This window comes from Nicotiana attenuata, chromosome 6 (genome assembly GCF_001879085.1).
Source record: "Nicotiana attenuata strain UT chromosome 6, NIATTr2, whole genome shotgun sequence".
Taxonomy (NCBI): domain Eukaryota; kingdom Viridiplantae; phylum Streptophyta; class Magnoliopsida; order Solanales; family Solanaceae; genus Nicotiana; species Nicotiana attenuata.
Genome location: NC_031994.1, coordinates 2064013 through 2088167, shown reverse-complemented (window position 1 = coordinate 2088167; position 24155 = coordinate 2064013). Strand labels below are relative to the sequence as shown.

At 39.5% G+C, this 24155-nt stretch overlaps 1 protein-coding gene across 4 annotated transcripts in view; it reads left to right on the top strand.

The window, feature by feature from the left end:
* The window catches only part of LOC109226470 (uncharacterized GPI-anchored protein At1g61900-like), a 14940-nt gene continuing 2702 nt past the window's right edge, over positions 11918–24155 (top strand). For 3 of the 4 annotated variants that reach the window (XM_019391227.1, XM_019391226.1, XM_019391225.1), the window contains exons 1-3: positions 11918–12188; positions 13429–13554; positions 14209–15063. In XM_019391227.1, the coding sequence (XP_019246772.1) occupies positions 13521–13554; positions 14209–15063 (889 nt within the window). In that variant the 5' untranslated portion in view covers positions 11918–12188; positions 13429–13520. The remainder of the gene's footprint in view (positions 12189–13428; positions 13555–14208; positions 15064–24155) is intronic. The other variant, XM_019391228.1, reaches the window with a different exon arrangement.

The window sequence follows — 24155 nt, the reverse complement described above, 5'->3', positions numbered from 1 at the left end:
AGTTGAAAAACGAGGTTCTTGAACTTGATACAGTGTCTTAGAACTTAGGTCTGAAAACTTAAAATTGAAACTAGGAACTGGAAAGAAGAAAGCTGATCACACAAATCTCACTCTAGAGAAAAACCTAGGAAAAATGAAGGATGAATTGTATAAAAAGGATGAACTAATCAAAGTCCTAAAAGAAAATCTAGGAAAGGTGAAACATGAATTAGACAGAACTTGCAAATGGAACAAGGCCTCTGATGCACTCTCTTGGTTGCAAGAGCATCACAATAGCAACAAAAGAGGACTTGGCTGTGGGACTCAAGCACCAAAGTGGGACCCTAAGAGCAAGTACCTCACACTTCCTTAGAATAAAATATGCACACACTGTGGCAAGACTGGCCATTACAAAAATAAATGTAATGGAAAAGTAAAGGCCAGTCAAAAGAACAAAGCCTTTGTTCAAGAGAAAAATAAGCTGCCTGGATGGGCAACAAGGAATTTGATTCATCCTTTTGCCTATAGAAAGGGACCCAAATTAGTTTGGGTTCCTAAGACTAACCCCTGATTTCTTTTGTAGGTCCAAGTGAAAGGATGCAGCCAAATATGGTATATGGATAGTGGTTGCTCAAAACATATGACTGGGAACAAGGACCAGTTCCTTTCACTTGAGAACTTAAAATGAGGTAATGTCTCCTTTGGTAATGGAAAGAAAGGTGAGATCATTGAGGTTGGAAAGGTATGAAAGATTCTCATTCCATAGAGAATGTCTACCTGATAGATGGCTTGAAATATAGCCTCATAAGTGTGTCACAATTGTGTGACAGAGGTAACCTTGTGGCTTTTACCTCCACCAAACGCTTTCTAATTAACCTTACCACTGACAAGATTGTTTTGGAGGGAAAAAGAGTTAACAATATTTACATTGTAGATTTGTCTACTCTCTCAGAAAGTGAACTCACTTGTTTAAGTGTGTTGGTCAATGATCCTCTCCTGTGGCACAAAAGACTTGGTCATGCAAGTCTAAATCATCCTAACAAATTAATCTCTAAAGTCTTGGTGATAGGGTTACCTAATATCAAGTTCAAGGAAGACAAAGTTTTTTAGGCATGTGCAAGGGGGAAGCAGGTAAGATCATCCTTCAAAAGCAAGAAAATGGTAAGTACAACAAAGTCGTTGGAACTGGTCCATATGGATCTATGTGGTCCAATGAGAACCATGAGCAGAGGTGGAAAGAAATATGTAATGGTGCTTGTTGATGATTATTCTAGATTTACCTGGGTTCTATTTCTAACCTCCAAAGATGAAGCATTTGATATGTTCACTGCATTTGTTAGAAAAACTCAGAAACAATTAGGAAATCAACTTGCATCCATTAGGTCTGATCATTGAACTGAATTTGAAAATTTCAAGTTTGCTGAATTCTGTGATAAAAATGGTATAGATCATAATTTCTCTGCCCCTAGGACCCCTCAAAAAAATGGAGTAGTTGAAAGGAAGAATATAACTCTTTAGGACATGGCTAGAACCATGCTCCTTTCTAGTAAATTGCCTCACAGCTTCTGGGCAGATGCTGTAAACACTGCATGTTACGTAATCAATAGATGCATGACCAGACCTTTGGTAGAGAAGACTCCCTATGAGTTACTTAAAGGGAGAAAACCAAACATATCCCATCTTAGGACATTGGGTTGCAAGTGCTATGTGCACAATAATGGAAAAGACTCCCTAGGTAAGTTTGATACCAGAAGTGATGAGGGAGTATACTTAGGGTATTCTTCACATATCAAAGCATATAAAGTGTTTAACAAAAGAACTTTGTGAGTAGAAGAAAGTGTGCATGTAGTATTTGATGAAACTAACATTCTTTTTGAGAGACAGGAACATGAAGATGAAGCCATCGGATTGGTAAAGGACTTGACTGAAGCATCAGCTCAGGTCAAAGTGGGACCAACAGAAGGAACGGGTGATGGAACAGGTTCTTCCATACAGGGCAACCTGACAGGGGGAACTAATCAAAGAGGAATTGAAATAAATTCTTTGAAGGAACCTGTTCATGATCCTGTTCCTCAGCAAATGGCTGAAACATCTAGCAGAAGCCAGTTGGTTGTGAAATCTCACAAGTATCAAAGTTCTCATCCCATTGAGAACATTCTCACTGATCCAACATCTGGAGTCAAAACCAGATCACAATTAAAGAATATGTGTGCTTTTGATGCTTTTCTATCTATAGTTTAACCTAAAAATGTTGTTGAGGCTTTGCAGGATGCAGATTGGGCGAATGCAATGCAGGATGAACTTAACCAGTTTGAAAGAAGTCAAGTTTGGCATCTAGTTCCAAGACCCAAGGACAGATCAGTCATTGGTACAAAATGGGTCTTCAGGAACAAACTTGATGAAGATGGAACAGTTACAAGAAACAAGGCAAGATTGGTGGTCCAAGGTTACAACCAGGAGGAGGGCATAGACTATGATGTCTTTTGCTCTAGTTGCAAGACTAGAGGCAATCAGACTTCTCATAGCCTTTGCAGCACAGATGGAATTTACTCTTCATCAGATGGATGTCAAAAGTGCCTTCCTAAATGGCTACCTGAAAGAAGAAGTGTTTGTGAAACAACCTCCAGGGTTTGAGAGCAAGGAATGTCCTGAGCATGTGTACAAGTTAGACAAAGCTCTCTATGGACTCAAGCAGGCCCGAAGAGCATGGTATGAACGACTGTCAACATTCCTGCTGGAGCATGGTTACAAGAGAGGTAAAATTGATAGTACCTTATTCTTAAGGGAAAAAGGTAAGGATATCCTTGTTGTACAAATATATGTTGATGACATAATCTTTGGGGCCACCACTGACAAGCTAAGTAAGGACTTTGCAAAATTAATGGGGAGTGAGTTTGAAATGAGCATGATGGGTGAGCTTAATTTCTTCTTAGGCTTACAAATCAAACAAAGTCCAAATGGAACCATGATCCATCAGCAGAAGTATACAAAAGAGCCAATCAAAAAGTTTAAAATGGAGGAATCTAAAGAAATAGACACACCCATTGCAACTGCCACTAAATTAGATGTTGATGAACCTGGTTCATCAGTTGATCAAAAGTTGTGTAGGGGTATGATTGGTTCACTCTTGTATCTCACTACCAGCAGACTTGACATTGTTTTCAGTGTAGGCCTTTGTGCTCGTTTTCAGGCAAATCCAAAAGAGTCTCACTTGACTGCTGTCAAGAGGATACTGAGATATCTGAAAGGCACCACTGATATGTGCCTTTGGTATCCTAAAGGTAGTAATTTTGATCTAGTAGGATATGCTGATGCTGATTATCAGGGTTCTTAGTGGACAGGAAAAACACCTCAGGTATGGCACACTTCCTTGGTTCATGCTTTGTGTCATAGGCTACCAAAAAGCAAAATTCTGTGGCCCTATCTACTGCTGAAGCTGAATATGTTACGGCTGCTTGTTGTTGTGCTCAACTACTATGGATCAAACAACAGCTGGTAGATTTTGGAATTGAAGTGTTATGTATTCCAATATTCTATGATAACACTAGTGCTATAAATATGACAAAGAACCCTGTTCATCATAAGAGGACTAAACACATAGATGTTAGACACCACTTCTTAAGAGAGAACTATGAGAAAGGATTGATTTCAACAGAATTCTATGCCACTAATAACAAAATAGCTGATATTTTCACTAAAGCACTGAGTAGAGAAAACTTTGAAAGGAACAGGTTGGAATTAGGGATGATTAAGATCACCTAATAGGTCCAGTTCAGAATGCACAATGAAAAAAAAATTAAAAAAATTTATTTTTTTTGGTTAGGAGTTCTAACTTTGTGTAAATATCTAGATCAATTCTTACTCAGTTTCATACTTTAATTAGTATACTCCTGTGACATGTGTATATATATGATTCACTGATCTCTTACAAAGTTTCTTCTATTTTGGCATTTGAGGCATGTTCAAGAGAGTTCTAAATGAAGAACCTGGTTCATCAGTATGTGTTCATATGAAAAGCTCAGGTATGTTTTCTATACTCTGCACAATTAGAAAGATTATTTTTCCAATCATGAGCAGAAGTCCTACATTCATCAAATTCCCAGAAACTCTATCCATTGAGCATTGAACCAGTTTCGTTCTCCTAGAACTCTAAAAACCGGGATTTTTGCCTAAAATCTAGCGAGGCCTAATAATCACTAAGAGACCGGAATTACACCTTGATTAGACTTCTACTTGACCTCTGAAAAGCTACCGTTACTGCATTTAAGTCTAATCACCTTTAAATACACCACAACCCTCCTTCATTAGTCCATAACCATCAAAACTCTTCTCCGGTTCTGATCGCCCTCTTCTTGTCCAGAAATCCCAAAACTTCTTTCTTCTCAGAAATTCCCAAAACTCCTCCATAGTCGAAGAAACATGTCTAACCCCCAAGATAATCCTGGCACTCCCCCACCAGCATCTCCCTCTAACACATCCTCATCTACTCCTCCTATTGAAAACCCAAAACCTAGGTTTCACAGGCAGAAAATGCTAGCTAGAAAAACTGTAGCCTCTGGAGCTTTAAGGAAAGCTCTAAGTGAGAAATTGAAGGCTAGCCAGAGGAAGGACAGTCATGCTCAAGAATCTGACTCAAGCTCTGAGTCTGATGATGAAGGTGAAGAACATGGGTCATCTGACACTGAAAATATTCAAGAAACTCCTGGTGAGGTAAATTCTTGCTTGGTATTCTCTGATGTTGTTGAAAGTGTAGAAAATAGGTTTATCTTGGTTGGTCCTGTTAAAGATGTAAAGGGGGCTGATACTAGTAGAAGAGGAGGTAAAAAGAAAGAAAAAGAGAGAAATGGAGTCAGTGATGATGTGAGGGGAAATAAGAAAGAAAAGGTATTGGCTATCTGTGGAGGTGTTGAAGAAGGTGGCAACAAGTCAGGGGGAAGTGGTTCTGGGAGGCGGCTGAAGGGCTTGTTAATTTAAGCAAGCAACAAGATGAACCCGGTTCATCTGCTGAGGAGACTCTGGCTGATCTTCTGAAGAAGGTTGGGGCCAGTTATGATCCAAAGAAGCGTAAAGCTTCCACACAAAAGGCTCCAACTGCTTCCAAGCCAACAAAGAAAAGCAAAATGTCATCCCCAAAACCTACTGTACCTTCAGTACCTAAGGGAAGAGCTACCGGGAGCAGTGTCAAACAATGTGAAGCAGAATTACAAAAAGCTCTAGAAGAGAGCAGGAAGAAAAAGAGGGAGAAGGGAAAAGCAAAGGTTGTGGAGAGTTCTGAGGTTGCAGAAGAAGAAGAAGAGGAGATGGAACTGGTCCATCAAGAAAGAGGAACAACTGAAGAGGTTCCAACACCCAAACCAAAAAGTTCCAGGACTTCTTCTAAGAAGTCTTCCTCTGTACCTGTACCTGCTGAATCTTCTTTAGCCAAAAGAATTAGGTCTGCTGTGAAGGGTAAACAAAAGAAAAATTGTTGAAGAAGATGAAGAGTGGAGTGGTGGAGAAGAAGAAGAATCTGAGAAAGAACAAGACAGGTTTGCCATCTTTGGCAAAAGAAATTTTTTGAAAGGAAAGCTACTGAAAGACCTGGATGAACCAGGAATGAGGAGGTTGGTAGATGCTCTTACTGCACAAGGGTGGAAGGACATGGTCCTTGAATTGGATGGCAGGCTGGCCAGGAATGAACTAATTGAGTTTATGGCAAATGCCACTGTGAAAAATGGGGTAGTCTCCAGCCTGGTGAGAGGAGTAAAAGTGGAGTTTGATGCAGTCAAACTGGGTGAGATTCTGGGTATACCTAGTGAAGGGTATGATGATTATACAAGGCAAAGGTGGCCATGTCTGGATTCTCTCCCCATTGCTCTTCAAATTACTAGAATTTTTTGTGATGCTGCAACTGCTGAAGATGTACCTGAAGCCAGGTTTGTGCAGAAAAGTGAGATGAGACCTGAGCACAAGGTCTTGTTTGAATTTGTTAACAAGTGCCTGCTGCCCAGACAGGGGAGAAGGCATACTGCCAACTACATGGACCTGGTTCTTATGGAGTGCCTTGTGAGAGGAATGCAGATAAATTGGCCCGCTTTTATTGTCAAATTACTAGACAGGGTCATTAATGGCTCCAAGGCACATGCAACTCCATTTGGGTTCATACTGACTACTGTGCTAGACAGGCTAAGGGTGCCTTTGAAGAAATGGGAGATGGCATCAAGCAAGGAGCATTTTGGTGTTAAGACCTTATTGGCTTGTGACTATCCTATCAATGCCATCCCAGTTGAACCTGGTTCATCTCTGAAGACACCTGTGAACAACAAGGTTAGGGCTTTGGTTCAAGAGTGTGGAACTAAGGATGCTGAAATTGCTAGGCTTCACGCTCGTGTTGCTGAATTGGAAGCTGAAAGAGATGGCCTTAGAGCTGAGCTAGCAAAAGAAAAGGAGAAAAGTGATGGGATGCTTCAGAATATGCTCAATCTTCTCCAAACCGAGCCTTCTAGTTCTTCCAAGCCTTAGGTCCTCCAGTTGTTGCCTTCTGAACCAGTCTACTACCCCCCAATGACCCAGATTAGGGACTTTTTCTGTTTTTGCTCACATTTGGAAGTTTTTTCTTTCTTTTTGTGGTTTGTAGGTGGAAACATATCTTATCAATGACAACTGCTGTTTCTCTTGTTCTATGAAGATTTTGTTCTTAATAGTTGAATGTGTTTGTTGATTATTGATGATTTAATCCATTTTTTCACTTGCAGTTGCCCAAGTGGCCATGAGTAATTACTAAATTCTGGGATTCACAATGTATGTAACTTTTCGATGATGCCAAAAGGGGGAAGAGATATTGTGCTTTAATCTTTATTCTGAATAATGTGATATTTATAACCTAATTAAACCTGGTCCTTGATGATAAGTTAAAATTCTAAGTTAAGTGTTGATGGTTAAGTTGAGTTCTTACAGATTTTTTGATCCATAAAAGCACAGAGTTTGTCATCATCAAAAAGGGGGAATTTGTTGGCCCAAGTTCAGGTGAAGTTTTGAAGAATGACAAATGAACTCAGTCATGGACCAGGTCCATCATGTGAGGCACAGTATCTTTAACCTAGACATGTGAGATACACGTGAAGGAGATAAGTCTCAGTAATCAAGCAACAATATCTCCTGAACTAATCGAAAAGGTTGCATATTGGATAAGGAGAGAAAGTATCCTTATGGGAAGAGGACACAATCCGGATAAAGGATAGGGTTGGAGTTTGTATTGTTCAAGGACTCAACTTCGATGGAAGATCAGTAATTGAGTCTCAATCAAACTCTGATTACTAACTCATTAAATAACAGTGCTTGTTCTCTTTTACAGGTATTGCACAAACGCAGAAGTTAAACTAAATTGAGAGCAAAAGAGCGAGGCAATTTTGCAAGCAATTTATGTGAGATTCAAGTGTGCATTCCTGAAGCTACTTGGACAAGATAGAAGAACCAATTCCATTGTGTCTTTCTTTTATTTTAGTTCAATTATAGTAGGTGTTTTAAAGTTGTACCTTTCCAGCTTTCATAGAAGCAATTGTATTAGGTACTTTGAGTATTCAAGTTAGAGTCAACTTGAAGGTGTCGCAACAGTTGAGGTTGTGTGCTACACTGGGATTAGAGTTTAATCCTTAGGTTTACAAGAGTTTTGTAAATACTGTTTTGGCTCAGTGATTTTAGTGGAAGTTTGGGAAAATCCTACTAAGTAGTAGGTCGTGGTTTTTTCACCTTTTGAGCTAGGTGTTTTCCACGTAAAAATATCTGTGTTCTTTATTTTATGTACTCTTAATTCCGCAAACAGTAGTAGTAAGTACACCTAGAAGAACCAGGTTCTTCTAGAGCGAAAATTGGGTACCACACAAATCACCCCCCCTCTTGTGTGGTATTGACGTTAAAAACATCACCCAAGTTTTGCTTCAAGCTTATGATTATGCTCTTGGGGCGGCACAAATTCTTGCAAGCCAAAAATTAGATAAAATCTTATGCACTTTTTGGCTCTCGACCGAGGAGTGTCACCTTGCCTAGACGGCCTTGAGAAATTCAAAATATAAGGCTCATCTACCTCTTCCTTGGACTCATTTTTATGCTCATAAGGATGAATTTCCATTTCACCGTCTGAACATAATGTAGAGAAGTGTTTGGAATGAGGTCCAACGCGCTCAAATACATGAACTTCAAGATTTTTAACCTCATCAACACCAATCACACTAGAGTCAACTAAATTTGTATCTTCAACGTCCTTGGTTGACTCTAGTTTTACTTCTTCAACATCGACATCCTCAAATTCTAGTTGGTTAGATTGTTGGTTTTCTACTCTGACCTCCTCCATTTGCACCTCAATTTCAGCATCTAATTCATGCTCTTCTTGGCTACTATCCACAATATTGGCTTGTTGAGCATTAATTACCTCAACTAGTTGACTCACTTGTGCCTCCAGGTTGCGAATAGCAGCATCTTGCCTTTGTATGTGGAGTTGTTTCTCATCATTTTGTTCCACAAGACACCTTAGCATATCCTTGATCTCTTTCAGGTCATCATCCATGGGTTAACTTCACAAGAAAAAGAAGAACCATCAAAGTAAGGGGTTGGGGGAAGATAAGAAATATAAGCACAACCATAAAAGTGACCATCTTGACCACCACACATATCACATACATTCCACATATAAGATTGAGTTGGTGCACATAACTCGCTCTCGGAAATATTTTGATAAATTTGCCATGGGTGGTTTTCTTCACAATATACATAAGGAGGATTAAAAGTAGAATTACCAGCATCCAAACTCCCATAATTCCAGGATGCCATGTTTCTCAAATTAACAAGTAAAATAAAAAAATATATAAAAAAGAAAATCAAATACAACAAAACAAAAATAAAAGTTCAAACTTGCAACCTAGCAATATGTACACCTACAGCTACACCGTTAGTTCCCCGGCAACGGCGCCAAAATTTGATCACGCCCAACTCTAGTCCTAAAAAGGATAAGCGGTTGCTGCAAATATAATCCGGTCTAAAAGTCCGGAGTCAAATCCCACAGAGAACTAAGGCTTAACTATAGCTGTTTATATCACTAAGAAGACAAGCTTGAATAATTCCTAAGTAATAATATCAAGATTTTTATGTCTAACTAATTAATTAACAAATTAAATAAGTAAATTAAAAACTAGGGATACTAAGGGTTGGAGAAAAGATTAGGAGGTCTAGAGTTATGATTTCCCCAATTGTCGGAATCCTTCTAGCTATGTTCCCTACAATTTTGCCAATGTATTCTCTACTGATCGTGAGCACTTTAGGTGCCGTAATTCTCTCTCGAGCAGCTACAACAATTTACTAGACATATTCTCTCGAACTACGCTAGTTGGCTTTATCTAACCGCTCATTATGACCACGTCAAGGCTTTGTTATTTCTAAACCTGCCTTTAAACCCGCTGTATTGATTTCTCACATACGTTAGGAGTGACATTGTTCAACAACCCCCTAAATATGTATCCTTTCTCAAGCAACACATAATAAATAGGCACAATCAATCGATGGCCATTCAATTAATAGCAACAAACACGTAGTTGAACAAGTAGAGAAATCCAACAGCTCAATTATATAAAAACATAACAAGTATTTATCCTACAAAAGGCTCCATCAAAACCCTAGAAAACGAATTAGCTATTCATAATAGTATGCAAAAACACAATACTAGAATTCATAACCAGTAACGGAAATAGGAAGAAGGAAGTGAAAAACTTGTAGAAGAATTCTCCGCCTTGCTCCCGATGTGTTCTTGACTCCTTAGGTCGAATCCCCGGTCTCCTTAGCCTCCTTAGGTCTATATTATGTCAAAAGTGTGTCCAACCTCCTCAAAATACCGTTTTTCCATGTATATATACCAAGTAGGGTCGGGACCAAACAATTATACCTTCTCCTACGCGAAAAAAGACAATTTTTCAGGTCTAGACGCTCGCGGCCGCGGTCTGGGCGCGGTATTTTCCCAGTGCACTGCCTCAGTCCGCGTCCAGGTCCGCTGTCGCAATTTCAACCGCGTTTTTCACCCTGTTCTGTTTGGTATTTGGAATAATGTAAAACATGAAAGTTGTGGCCCTTTGAGTTAGCTTTCCAACCCTATATTATATATCCCAAATGGAGTTCGGAGCAAAGAGTTATGTCTATTTTACTAGACAGTGCGCAATATGCTTACTCGAGTCTTCGTTTGTTCTTAAATATCAAATTTGACCCCTGAACACGATCCCGGCTTAATTTCTTGGGCTTTTACTCAGACTTCAAAGCTCCAAATCACTTGAATTCATTCCATAACATCTATATAGCTCGGAATCACTCCTACAAGGCATAAAACACACAATTAGTGCAAAACACTAGCGATTAAAGCGCAAACTCAACTAAAGTGCAGTAAATTAGAGTGTAATAATCGACTAAAATACGTAATTATAGCCTATCAGTCCACCAAGTGGACTAGAGTGTCCTGAAGCACTAGAGTGCTATAAATCCTTCCGGGACTTGAGCTGGTCCAGTTGGTACGGTATGAGCTGGGATCTCCTCCTCATGATCAATTTGAGGCTCCACTGTGGGTGCTGCTGCTCGAGCTCTAGGCTGAGCTCTACCTCTGCCTCGGCCTCTAGCTCGACCTCAGCCTCTACCCCTAGTAGTAGCTGCAAGAAGGGGCTCCAACTCCTGCCCGACTGTAGATGCTGTATGTGTTCTCATCATCTGTGAGAGAACAAGAATGAAATAATTCAAACATCAATGATAGAACAAAATCGCACGATAGGGAAAGAAAGAAGTAAAAATTTTCCTAAAACTCGATAGCCTCTAAAAGATAAGTACAGACGTCTGTACCGATCCTCCAAACTATACTGAGTCTGCTCATGACTAGTGAGACCTAAATAGCCTAGGGCTTTGATACCAACTTGTCATGACCCGTAATCCCAACCTCGGGGTTTTGATGGCGCCTAACATCCACTTGCTAGGCAAGCCGACGAAAAACTAATCAACTGATTTTAATAGTTGAAAACCAAATATAATCAATGATAACAGTATAAGTCTGAAGTAGATAAAGATAACACCGAACAACGAAATCTAAACATATCCCAAAACCTGGAGTCACAAATACATGAGCATCTAGAGTGCTACAAACAAAGTCTGAATAAAATACAACTATTTTGAAACTCGATAAAACAGTAAGATATAAGGGAAGGGTTCTCTTCTTTATATAGTAGAGGAGTTTTAACCCTAATATAAGTATACATAAGGTAATAATCCTTTCCTTCCTTTTCTCTCATTAAAACACGATCCACAACCAATACCGAACGTGATCCACGCCGTAATATCCGGCTGATGGCCGGTATTTCGGCTCTCCGTTTGTCTTTTTTAACCATTTTTTCTTTACTCTCGATTCTTCGTATTGCTCGAGCTAGAGTCTCTTCGGTTTTGGCCATGCTCGAATTCGTCTGCTCCTAGTTCTGATCTGCAGGCACCCTCGATCTCACTCGAGCTAGTAACAAGTAAAGTTGTTCCTCGCTTTTCAAGAAAACGAGGGTAACTTTATCCCCGATTCTACTCATACGCAATAATATTTATGTAAATTTTTAGAATTATTATTATTATATTTATTAATATGAGAACATGCACAACGCGCCAACAGTATGACTAGTCTTTTTATTTTGGGAAAGAAAATACATAAAAATACAAGAGAATTTTCCATGTTCCACTGTTCTTCCAATCAGTCAATCTTAAACAAGTATGATATAATGCATTTCGCTTGGACCCGTACACCAAAAAGTGCGGGGCCCGTCCCATTTTTACGTGGAAGAATCAGGTGGTTTGATGGATCTTCCCATTACACAACCGCAGGGTTAACACTTCATATATATATATATATATATATATATATATATATAAAGAAACTAAAAAGAGCCACCGGCAAAAGAGGACACCCCCCCCACCTATTCAAGCCGCGGCGCCCCACTTTATCCATCATTGAGCTCAACACCTACTACTTCCCCTCCTCTCTGATAATTATTACAGGGTTCTATTGATATTATCTTGGACATTTATCCACTTTCCAAATATAGTCAAATTTGTGGGTTGATTTTCACTTGGAAAAATGGTCTCGTGTTCTTGATTGTTTGAACCCTTGCCTGCCATTCTTTAATGACAACTGATAAGAACACTTTCTGTTCTTTACCGGGTTTTCACTTCAGGTTCATCCTTATCACTTCTCTTTGTTTCTTTCTCTGTATGTGTATATTTGTTTTTGGCTACTACCCGTTTGGATTTGCTTATATTGCGATCTTAGGGACTTAAGCTACATTTTCCTTTTTAATTTTGTTTTCTGGTTGTTTCGCTCTTGAGTTTTGAAACGAGTGCTGAGGGGTATGTTTGAGAAGTGTCCTGTATGTGTGTTTTTTCATAGGGCTGATCTATGTGCATAGAAAGATTAGGCTTTTATGAAAGATTTGGTTTTCTTGTCTTTATAAGAGTTTTATTAGTGGTATTTTCAATTTTCTAGCTGTAATTTTGTGTATGAAAGCTATTCTTTTTCTCATAAGGAAGAATGGACACGTTTAAGGTATGAATACTTTTTGTAGTCACGATCTTACATCGTTATTGGGATAACTTAAACTGTGGCCTTAAAATGGAATGCAATTATGGGAAGTAGGATGAGAAAGGAATAATTGGATGATGGTGATATGTAAATATGCCATTTTCTTGTATCATTATGTGACACCCTAGCGAATCTCATATCCAAAAAACGGGAGAGATGCTTGGTATATAAGTAGACAGGCCTTAGGCTTTAGTGACACGTTTTAAAGCCATGCGGCCCAAAGCGGAATATTACTAGTGGGTTGGGATGTTACATATGGTATCAGAGCCACTCCGCGTGCAACCTAGAATGGTGGTGGGGCAAAGGTTGGGCTGTTACACATTATTAACCTTCCAATTGTGACGTAGAAATTTTAAGACCTGGAAAAGAGTGGATTTGAACCTCCATTACTTTTCAATTCTGCATACGGCAAACTAGGGTAAGACAATGATGAAAGAGAGGCAATTTAGAATATCTTAGTCCGATTCTTTCCTTGGATTCTATGGATAAGAGTTGCATTGCATTTAATCTGCTAAGGTCGCTTACGGCCTTACCCCAGTTTACCATTGCAAGCTTATCAGTTGTCTACTCTGCAAATGGTTATTAATCTTGCATGAGATGTGAGTCATACCTGGCTAGATGTTTATTTAATGCTTCTCCAACAAGAAAATGATGCATTTAGACTGCCTTGTGGAGGGTACAAAGCATGTTATGCTCCTCTCTGTTGTAGTTCCTCTTTCTTAATAATAAGATCCAAGCTTATATATGGATGGATGCCTTTGCTTTATAAGGTGATTTAGGATTCTATGGTGTTGCCTGATCTCTTCTGCATTATAACATGGTTCGATCTGGTGTAGGTATTGCGACTTGACCAGCTCAATTGGTGTACCATCAGCCGACTAAAGGTTCCTGTTGCACGTCCCCATGTTGCCGGAGGGTTAGTGGAGTCATGGCTTGTATAATGATTGTTAGTCGTCTCAAGGGTAAAGCACTGGGCTCATGAAAGTTTTATGCTACACTTTCCTTTATCCAGTAGGAGATCAGGAAAGACAAAACTTCACACTGTCACTCTGCCCTCCACCCGTGACCCAAAAGCCACCTGGCCTGCTCTAGATTTTCTTGGGCTTTCTGTTTTGTCTCTTAACAAATGGCATCATTGGTGTTTCCAGTGTTTTATTTTACAAGTTCATGGTTATGCATGCAGTTATAGAGAAACTCTTTGGTCTACAACTCTTGTTGGTCACATGTTTTATGCCTGATGGTGGCTTTCGTATTTTCCTTTTTTTTTCCTCGATATGGTAAAAAACCTTGTGGTTTGGAGGTGGAAAGTCCTTCCCACTAGACAATTCCTCTCTTGTCGGCTTTATAGTATCCATACTGAATAGAAAATGATAATTGCTGAACCTTAGTTTGATTGCCTCGTTTTCTTTGCATCTCAATCACATAGTTTATTTTCATGATGATTTTTTCTCAAGTCTCAAGCTACATAGGATTTACTTGCCAAAAAAAAAAAAAAAAACTCTTTCAAAAGGTAATTGACATATCTGAACTCCTATAGAGTTCTGTGCATTCGGCATCTCTATCCAGGCTTTAAATTATGTATGCTTGCTGAGATGCAGACTTTTCTCATATTGCAGGTTCGTTTTGCCACCTGCTGCTAGTAGTTGCTCTATGGTTGTCTAGCTATCAAAATGTAGTGGCTCTGCCTCTGTTACCTAAACCTTGGCAAGCTCCTTCCGTGTCTGAACTACCTAGCACAGCTAACAGTGGAACTTTTCAGCCAATTGACATATCACCCGCTATGATCCCCCATTATCCTTTTCCTGGAGAACCTTTGCCACCAATGTACCCTTCCTTCCCAAAGACTTATGACCCTGTCTTGACTGGAAGATGCCCTGTAAATTTCTCAGTCATTTCGAGCATCACAGGAAAAACAGCATCTGATTGTACTCAATCTTTGTCTACAGTAGTAGGGAATGTAATATGCTGCCCACAGTTTAATAGCTTACTCCACATATTCCAGGGATTTTACAGCAACCGTTCTGATACTTTAGTTTTACAAAATGCGGTGGCTGATGATTGTTTTAAAGATATCATCAGTATACTAGCCAGCAGAGGAGCAAACAGCTCATTATCTAGCATGTGTTCTGTAAAGTCGTCCAATCTGACTGGCGGGTCTTGCCCCGTGAAGGACATCAGTACCTTTGAGAAAGCATTAAATACAAGCAAACTGTTAGATTCATGCAGCACAGTTGATCCTCTGAAAGAGTGCTGCAGGCCTGTTTGCCAGCCTGCAATTTCTGAGGCTGCACTTCAGATATCTGGGATAAAAACGGCTCTCAGTGATAAGAAGAACATAGTTGGAGCACCTAGTGAAATTGACACTCTTAATGATTGTAAGGGAGTGGTCTATTCGTGGATTGCTAGGAAACTAAGGTTTGAGGATGCCAATACTGCATTTCGGTTGTTGTCTTCCTGCAAAATTAACAAAGGTAAGGATTTTAGCACACAATAATGAACTTCTTATTGATTATTGAAGTGCTTATGTCTGGTTCAGTTTCCTAGTGCACCTTTCTCCCAATCCTTACTCCTCTGCTCTTCATGCTACACATTTTCTGCATTCTCTGTTAAAACCTTCACTGTTCTCTTATTCGTGTTCTTCATGACATGGGTATTGGATTGAGGATATAGGTTCTAATGGCTGAGACCGCAACGGAGGTCAGAAAGGGATTTGAACTCAAGCTTGTGGTCTTTATCCAGAGTTTAAGAAACTATTCTTCTGGCTGTTATTTGCCAAGTCTAAGTTTTCCGCTTAAATTGAATGGTGAAGATGGTTATTTTTGATTTAGCTTTCTCTGCTTTTAAGACAATTCTCAAATGTTGGCCCCATTATATATATCTCATTTTGTGTTATGTTCGGCTCTGAATGTGCTTAAGTTCTTATACTACAAGAGTTTTAAGCCATATTTTGTATGTTATGATTCTAGGGTCCAACCTTGTCCGTCTCATTATATGGAAGAGTATTGAGCTGTATTTTTCTATGTTAATTGATTGTCTCATGATGATCTGGGTAAGGTGTTTCTTTGAAATCCTGTGGAAAATTTTGGTGGGTCTTAAGAAACTTTATCAACTATATTGCGCTATGTTTTTTTTGACTTATTTAGTTTTGCTCTCATTGAAGTCTCCCTAGGTAGAGCAGATCATGGCTTGAAAACTATGTTTTTTTTTTTATTAGGACTTGAAAACCATGTTATGACCTATCAAAGCAGTTTAGGTAGAAGATTTTCTGTAATTACATTGTAAAGGACATTGGGTGAGCCAATCCGTGCTTAGAGGTGAAAATGACTGACCTTGTCCCACTAAATGAATGGAAAGCTTAGGTGGTTCAAGTAAGACTACTAGATTCATATGTGAGAGTTGAAGGACTCAGTTACTAAATTCAAGCAAGCCATGTGACTGATATTAGCAAGTCACTTCTACTGTGGCTTCTTATGGCTTCACGACATAGGGTTGTAAAAGCTCGTTGATTAGACATTTGATCCAGTAATAATCATTGGATTTATGCTGGTTTCTTTGCGGACCAAGTGTATAAGTGCTTATGTTCTTTTATAGTTAGAGAGTTGCTGTTGTTAGGAATCAATATCTTTCTCAAAAATTTAAGTCGTTGCTAGGACACCAACAAGTACTTGTGTGATTATCTAACACATTTGCGGATCTAAGTGTCAGATTCGTCATCACGCAAGTCTTAGGATTCGCGGATAAGGACAGGGGTACAATTATACGTTTAATAAGTATGTAAGTATTAGTATGTATGCCATTATTTATTTAGAATTGCCCAAAAATACCTCATTCAGCAGTGTGATATAACTCAATTTCTATTAATTAAATTTAGTGGCCAACAGTTATTGTGTAATTATGTATTGCTTTTTTATTTTTAATTAATTAAATATTCATGGTTTACTACTCAACTTTATTGAATAATATAGTAAAACAATTGAATCAAAATAAGTGTAAATAACTTTTTGTAAATACGTTATCATTTCATTCTTTATGTACTACACATATGTGTGTGTTGTGTGTGTTTTAAGGCTAAGACAAGCAGGCCCTATCTTTGCAATTCGCTCATGATTTGAAATTCGGTAGTAGCCCAAAAAGGTTCTTTTTACCACTTCTCCTTGGCTTTTCTTTTCTTCTTCTTCTTCCTCCGAATCTGGGAAAACCAGAAAAGCAATCGGAGTAGCGACAACATCACCTTCACTTCTTCACAAGATTCAGAACTCATGTCGCAGTGACGGACAAACTAGTGATGCCTCCCTCGCATCTTTTTCCTTCTTTTTTCCCCTTTCCTCTCCTTATATTTTTCCTTCTTTACATTCTTCATCTTCCTGGTCGGAGTACCTTACTTTGCGTGACCAAAATCTATACAAATTCCCACTTATGTCGTGTTGTGTTTACACTGGTTACTAGCTGACCCCAATTTGCACATCCTTCAATAGTTAGCATCTTCGATTCATAAGTTTGTTGTTTCCTCGCCCTCAAGGCTTTGGTTCATCGATAAGAACGCAATACATGATATGTGGGTTAGGCACATGACATGATTTCAGTCTCTTCAGTAAAGTCCAATATTTAAGTGGAGATTGAGGACCTATTATTATGAGTTTGACATTGTGCTCCAGGCGGCCCTCAGAGATTTCTAGGTTACAAAATAATGTTAGTTTTGTTTCCTTGTTTATTCTCTATTTTTATGTTTTAAGCTTTAATAGCTGTGTTTGTTATTTCTCTATTCTAAGTTTTAAGCTTTATTTGCTACTATTTGGTCCAACAACAACAACAACAACCGACCCAATATATTCACACAAGTGGGTTCTTGGAGGGTAGTGTGCATGCAGGGCCTTACCCCTACCTAGTGAAGGTAGAGAGACTGTTTTCAATAGACCCTCGGCTCAGAAAAAGCGAGAAAGAAAAAGAGGAAGAAGATGAAGAAGAAGAGTCGAAAAACAAAAAAGGAAAGAAAAGGAAGCGCGAAGAAAATGAGGAAGGAAAAAACAAGTAGTACCAAGTAGTAACAGCAGGGAAATACGATAACTTAGGCGAACTAAACAACATGACGTAATAAAGATCTAAGAATATGAAGGTACATGAGTGCTACTAATACTATTGGATAGAAAAGGAGATACTATCAACTACCTAATAACCTTCTACCCTAATTCTCGACCTTCACACCCTCTTATCAAGGGTCATGCTCTTAGTAAGCTGAAGCAGTGCCATGTCTTGCCTAATCACCTCCTCCCAATACTTCTTTGGCCTACCTCGGCCTCTTCTCAGACTCGCCATGGCCAACCTCTCACACCTCCTAACAGGAGAATCTATGCTTCTCCTCTTAACGTGCCTAAACCATCTCAGCCTCGATCCCCGCATCTTGTCCTCCAAGGAGGCCACTCCCACTTTGTCCCGAATAACTTCATTCCTAATCTTCTCTCTCCTAGTACATCCGCTCATCCATCTCCAACATCCTCATTTTTGCTACTCTCATTTTCTGCACATGGGAGTTCTTGACTGGCCAACACTCGGTGCCATACAGCATCGTCGGTCTAACCATAACTTTGTAGAATTTACCCTTAAGTCTTGGCGGCACATTCTTATCACATAAACACCGGATGCGAGCCTCCATTTCATCCATCCCGCCAATGTTGTCAAAGGCGCGCTTAAGCCCTGAAGCGAGGCTCAAAACATGTTGAGCGCTTCACCTCGCTTTGTGGACGCTTTATTGTTGCATAAAGGTTCTAAGGCATGCTTTTCCTTGCCAATGAGTGTAATCCTGAAAAGGCGACACTAAATAATTGATATTTCACTTCATCGTAATCTTTTTTCAATTTCTTTGTCCATATATTTATTTTTCGTGCTTATAATTATTGTTCTTAGACTACATATTCATACTTTTACTTTTTCTCCAGTTGCACCTTTTTCCATTAAAGCCCACCCTTTATTTGCGCTTAACCTTAAAGCCCCAACGAACCTTAGAGCTTTTTTGCGCTTTTCGCCTTTGATAACACTGCATCCCGCTCTAATATGATGGGCAACATCCTTGTCAATCTCCCCTTTACCTTGGATTATAGACTCGAGATACTTGAAACTATCTTTCTTGGGGATAACTTGAGTATCAAGCTTCACATCCACGTCCGTTTCATGAGTCCCGTCACTGAATCTGCACTTTAGGTCTTATGTTTTGGTCCTGCTCAACCTCCAAACCTCCAACCTCCATCCTCTTTCTCCCATTCCTCTTGATCTCCAAGTCCATCAATAGGAGCCTATGCTGGGTCATGAGGTACTTACTCTTGATGACCTTGCAATCAGTGCATAGACCTCTATCACATTTCCTGCACAGAAGGTAATCAATCTGAGTCGCTTCGGAAGGTGACCAGGTGCTCCTCCCTTTTCGACAAAAACTCGAGTTAGCTATCACCAAATCAAAAGCTCTAGCGAAATCCAACAATGAGATACCTACCTCGTTCCTATCCCCAAAGTCGAACCCGCTATACATCATAACCTCAAGCAGTAGCCCTAATATGACCATTGAAATTCCCTCCAATAAATAGCTTCTCGTGTGCAGGATACTACCCACCACCTCGTCAAAATCTTGTCGAAATTGTTGACCTCCTAGTCCAAGCCTGCTTGAGGAGCGTACGCACTAATCACGTTAACAGTAAACCTTGCAACTACCAGCTTAATACTCATCAACCTATCGTTTACCCTCGTAATCTCGACCATTAGCTCCCTGAGGTCTCCTTCAACTGAAATACCTACCCCGTTCTTGTCCCAGTGCCTCCTGGGTACCATAGCTTAAACCCGTCTACATTCTGTGCCTTGTACCCACCATCTAGTCTCCTGGATATATGCTATGTTGATCTTCCTTGTCTGAAAAATCTTACCTAATTTTATAGACCTCCCCGTCAATGTCCCTATGTTTCAGGATCCTACTCTTATCCTAAAGGCTCCCTTATCGATGTACTTTCAAGGTTTTGCACCTCTCAAGCACAAAGAAGAGAGAAAAACAAAAGCACCCTGCTAAAGTTTTTTACAAAACTAGCGAAAGCGCTTTTCAAACTCACGTTAGAAGAATGTAAGATGAAAAGAAACCTCACCCACACGTTCTTCAATCCTGCAAGATTGCAAGAAGCGTTGAGTAGAAATAAAAATTAAATCACGTTTTTGAAGCAAGAGCTTAGAAATACTAATCACCAATATTTATTTTCAGCATATTAAGCCCTTTAAATAGGCCTTACAATGAGTCCAATTGATAAGGTTAAGGAAAACTAATCCTAATTAAACTAGAACAAAAATAAGGTTAAGAAAACCTATCCTAACTAAAATAGGAAAAATAATTCTAGTAGGAATGGGATACCAACTAGCAATCCTAGTTTGACTAGAACTACCAAAATATAATCCTACTAAAACAAAAATTAAATTACTAGGAAACAAGTAATAAGAAATCCTAATCTTTAAGGAAAAGAAATCCTAATCTTGGATGAATTCTTGGACTTTTTGAATTTCTTGGATTTCTAGCTTTCTTGATGTTGCATCATTCTCCCCTGGTTGAAAAAGACTCGTCCTCGAGTCTAACAGCTTCTATAGATGGCGCAAGATTTGCTATAATAAGAATGGGGACCCAACACTCACCAGGTTTCAAGTTACACTTTGCTAGCTTATTATAAAGCTTCTTCACGTTGTAAGAAAACTTAGCATGTGGTCGAACTAAATCCTACATTCTAAGTTTAAGCTTTCTACCATGCCTTCTCCAATCTTTCTGTATTGACTATCAAACTTCAATTGACGATATGAAGTTATTGGTGTTAGAACTTCATGAAACTTAGCCAACTCCATGTCTAGCTTTGAATTAAGTATGGAGATCAGCGCTCTTCTTAGGTATGCATCAATTGCATCGCTTGTACACCAATAGTCCTTTGATGACAGCCATACATATTTATGATGTGAAGACATCTTGTTTCTCCAATATATGGACTCAAACTCTCTATTATCCACTTCTTTATAGGTAATTTTTCCTCTTGTTCTATCATATTTCTATGGACTTTAGAATTAACGCAATATGTTTTCTTGTTTGGAATGATAAAGTCAATAATCAAATCAATATTGTGTTGAGCATCTCTGAAAGCCGGAAAGTCAATGACACACATAGTTAATGGGTCATCATAAAACTTCGGTGGTAACTCCTCAATTTGTGGATCCAATGCTTGGTCCTCGTTTTTTTGGATATTGGTCTTCATCAGTTTCGTCCTCTTCATTCCCTTTATTATCTAAATATTTATCATATTGGGCATGGTGCCTTGGTACTCTTATGTCTTGGTCAGCTTCATTCTTTCCAACTTGCTCAATATAGCTTGCACTATGCGGTTGAATTGGTGGATACCGAAATGGTAGACGTAGTGGCGTCGCTGGTATGGTATGTGGTTATTGAAGCACCAAACCTTCAATCAATTCAGTCAGATGCCTTATTGATTACGTCAAGCTATTTAGCTGCAATTTAATTTCTTCATTGTCTCGTTCAAGGACCGTAGTTCTTAATTTCTGAATTTTTAATTGAAGATCCATTGAAGAGGATCACAAACTTGCTATTTTCTTGTTTGGTAACACGATGAATAAGACAACAAGTTAAGAATTCGGACCTGGAACTTGCGCTCTGATACCAAATTGATGTACTTTCAAGGTTTTGTACCTCAAGCACAAAGACGAGAGAAAAACAAAAGCACCCTGCCAAAGTTTTTCAAAAAACTAGCGAAAGGGTTCTTCAAACTCATCTTAGAAGAATGTAAGATGAAAAGACACCTCACCCACACGTTCTTCAATCCAGCTAGATTGCAAGAAGCGTTGAATAAAGGAAGTGAAATAAAAAGTAAATCACGCTTTTGAAGCAAAAGTTTAGAAATACTAATCACCAATCCTTATTTTCAGCATATTAAGCCCTTTAAGTAGGCCTTACAATGAGTAAAATTGATAAGGTTAAGGAAAACTAATCCTAATTAAACTAGAATAAAAATAAGGTTAAGAAAACCTATCCTAACTAAAATAGGAAAAATAATTCTAGTAGGAATGAGATACCAACTAACAATCCTAGTTTGACTAGAACTACAAATATAATCCTTACTAAAACAAAAATTAAATTAATAGGAAACAAAAAATAGGAAATCCCAATCTTTAAGGAAAAGAATTCCTAATCTTGGATGAATTCTTAAATTTTTAACTTTCTTGATCTTGCATCACTTACCCCCTTCCCACCGTGCTCCCGAACCCCCGGCCCACTCGAGGATATGACCTTACTCTCTCAGGGGGTATTAAGTAATCACTAGCACTAAACTAGCAAAGAGCGAAAACAAATAGATATAAGCTAAGAATTCGAGAGCTTAAAAACAAGGTGCTACTACGAGTACAGTAAATCTACCTCGTTTCCAATCTACCACTATGCAAGTAGGGAGTTAAAAAATAAAAAAAGACGATAACTTAAAACTTATGGACTCTAGTTGCAAGTACAGAAAGGCAAGCAAGTATTTTCTGCCTAGAACAATCAATCCAACTACAGGTAGCCAACGGGACAACCACAAAATAAAGGCTGTACAACAATAGCAACAACCCAGTAAAATCCCACACGTGGGGTCTGGGGAGGGTAGTGTAGTGTGTACGCAGACCTTACCCCTACCCCAAGGGAGTAGAGAGGCTGTTTCTGGTAGACCCTCCGCTCAAGAAGACAAAAAGAGACAATATATCAGTACGATCAACAAAAAATATAAAAATAATGATAGCATCATAAAAACCACAAAATAGATGAAAAACAATAACAATAACCAATAAATAAGGCCCGACACAATGAAAAACGGAGAATAGTGTGAACACAACATTAACCACTAGCAATCTAAGACAACCTTATCAGACTAGCCTTACACCTGTACGAAGTAGAAAAAATGCTCAACTACCTCCTAACCTACAACCCTAATGCTCGACCTCCAGACCTTCCTATTTAGGGCCATGTCCTCGGAAATATGAAGCCACGCCATGTCCTGTCTGATCACCTCTTCTCAATACTTCTTAGACCGTCCTCTACCTCTTCTCGTACCCACCAAAACCAACCGCTCACACCTCCTTATTGGGGCATCTGGGCTTCTCCTCCGTACGTGCACGAACCATCTGAGCCTCGCTTCCCGCATCTTGTCTTCCATAGGAGCCACACTCACCTTCTATCGGATATCTTCATTCCTAATCTTATCAATCCTAGTGTGCCCGCATATCCACCTCAGGTCCTCATTTTTGCTACTTTCATCTTCTGAATATGTGAGTTCTTAACTGGCCAACACTCAGCCCCATACAACATGATCGGTCTAACCACCGATCTATAGAACTTACCTTTGAGTGACGGACGCACTTTCTTGTCACACATGACTTCATATGCTAATCTCCATTTCATCCAGCCCACCCTTATACGGTGTGTGACATCCTCGTCGATTTTCTCATCCCCTGGATAACCGACCCAAGGTACTTGAAACTGCCTCTCTTGGGGATTATATGTGATTCAAGCCTCACTTCCATGCCTGCTTCCCTTGGCTCTGTGCCGAACTCGAGGTATTCCATCTTAGTTCTGCTCAACTTGAAACCCCTAAACTCAAGGGTCTGTCTCCAAACCTCTAGCCTCTCGTTAATGCGGCCTCGCATCTCATCAATCAGAACTATGTCATTGACGAATAACATACACCATGACACCTCCCTTTGGATGTGGCATGTCAGTGCGTCCATCACCAAGGCAAAAAATAAAGGCTGTATTAACACAATCAAAGTTTGCCGGCGAGGCAACAGGGAGGAACAGAATCATATGCACTCAAATATGAATGAGCGAAACATGAAACAATTTTTCAAGAAAGATAGGGCCTAATTGCAAGTATACAAAACAAGCAAGTTATGTCTACATAAGCAATTACTCCAACTACAGGTTGTCGGCGAGGCAACCAAAACTAAATGATGTAAACACACTCAACAATTGCCGGCAAGGCAACAGGAAAAAATGCCCGCAACTATGATTCAAGAAAGATGGAACCTGGATTATAGTCGGAGATGTCCCAATGCACTGCTATTGCTACCTACCGAACATCATCTCGCCGGTGCTCGAGCCTGGTTAAAGTCATTCTCGCTGCGCTGACCAAGATAAAATACAAGTGCACGTATCCAACAAAAATAAAAGGAGAGGAAAAAAAGGGGTCTAGGATTTACCTGGTTGCAGCAGTTGCTGCGCAAAAAGGGGAGAGAGGGAGAAACAACAAGGAGATCGCCGGCGGTCTAGGGTTTCGGGGCAAAAGGAAGGGTCGAGGGGGTGAAAGAGAAGACGCGAGGAGGTGAAAGAGAAGCTGGAAAGAAAGAAAAGGGGAGAGAAGAGAGGGGTCTGCCTGGGACCCACCACACCTACGCCGGCGACTGGTGCTGGGAAAGAAAATGGGAAGGGGCGGAAAGGGAGGAAAAGAGAGAGAGATAGGGAAGAGAAAGAGCGTGGAGAGACAAAGAAAAGAGAAAACGAGAAGAAGAAGGGGGG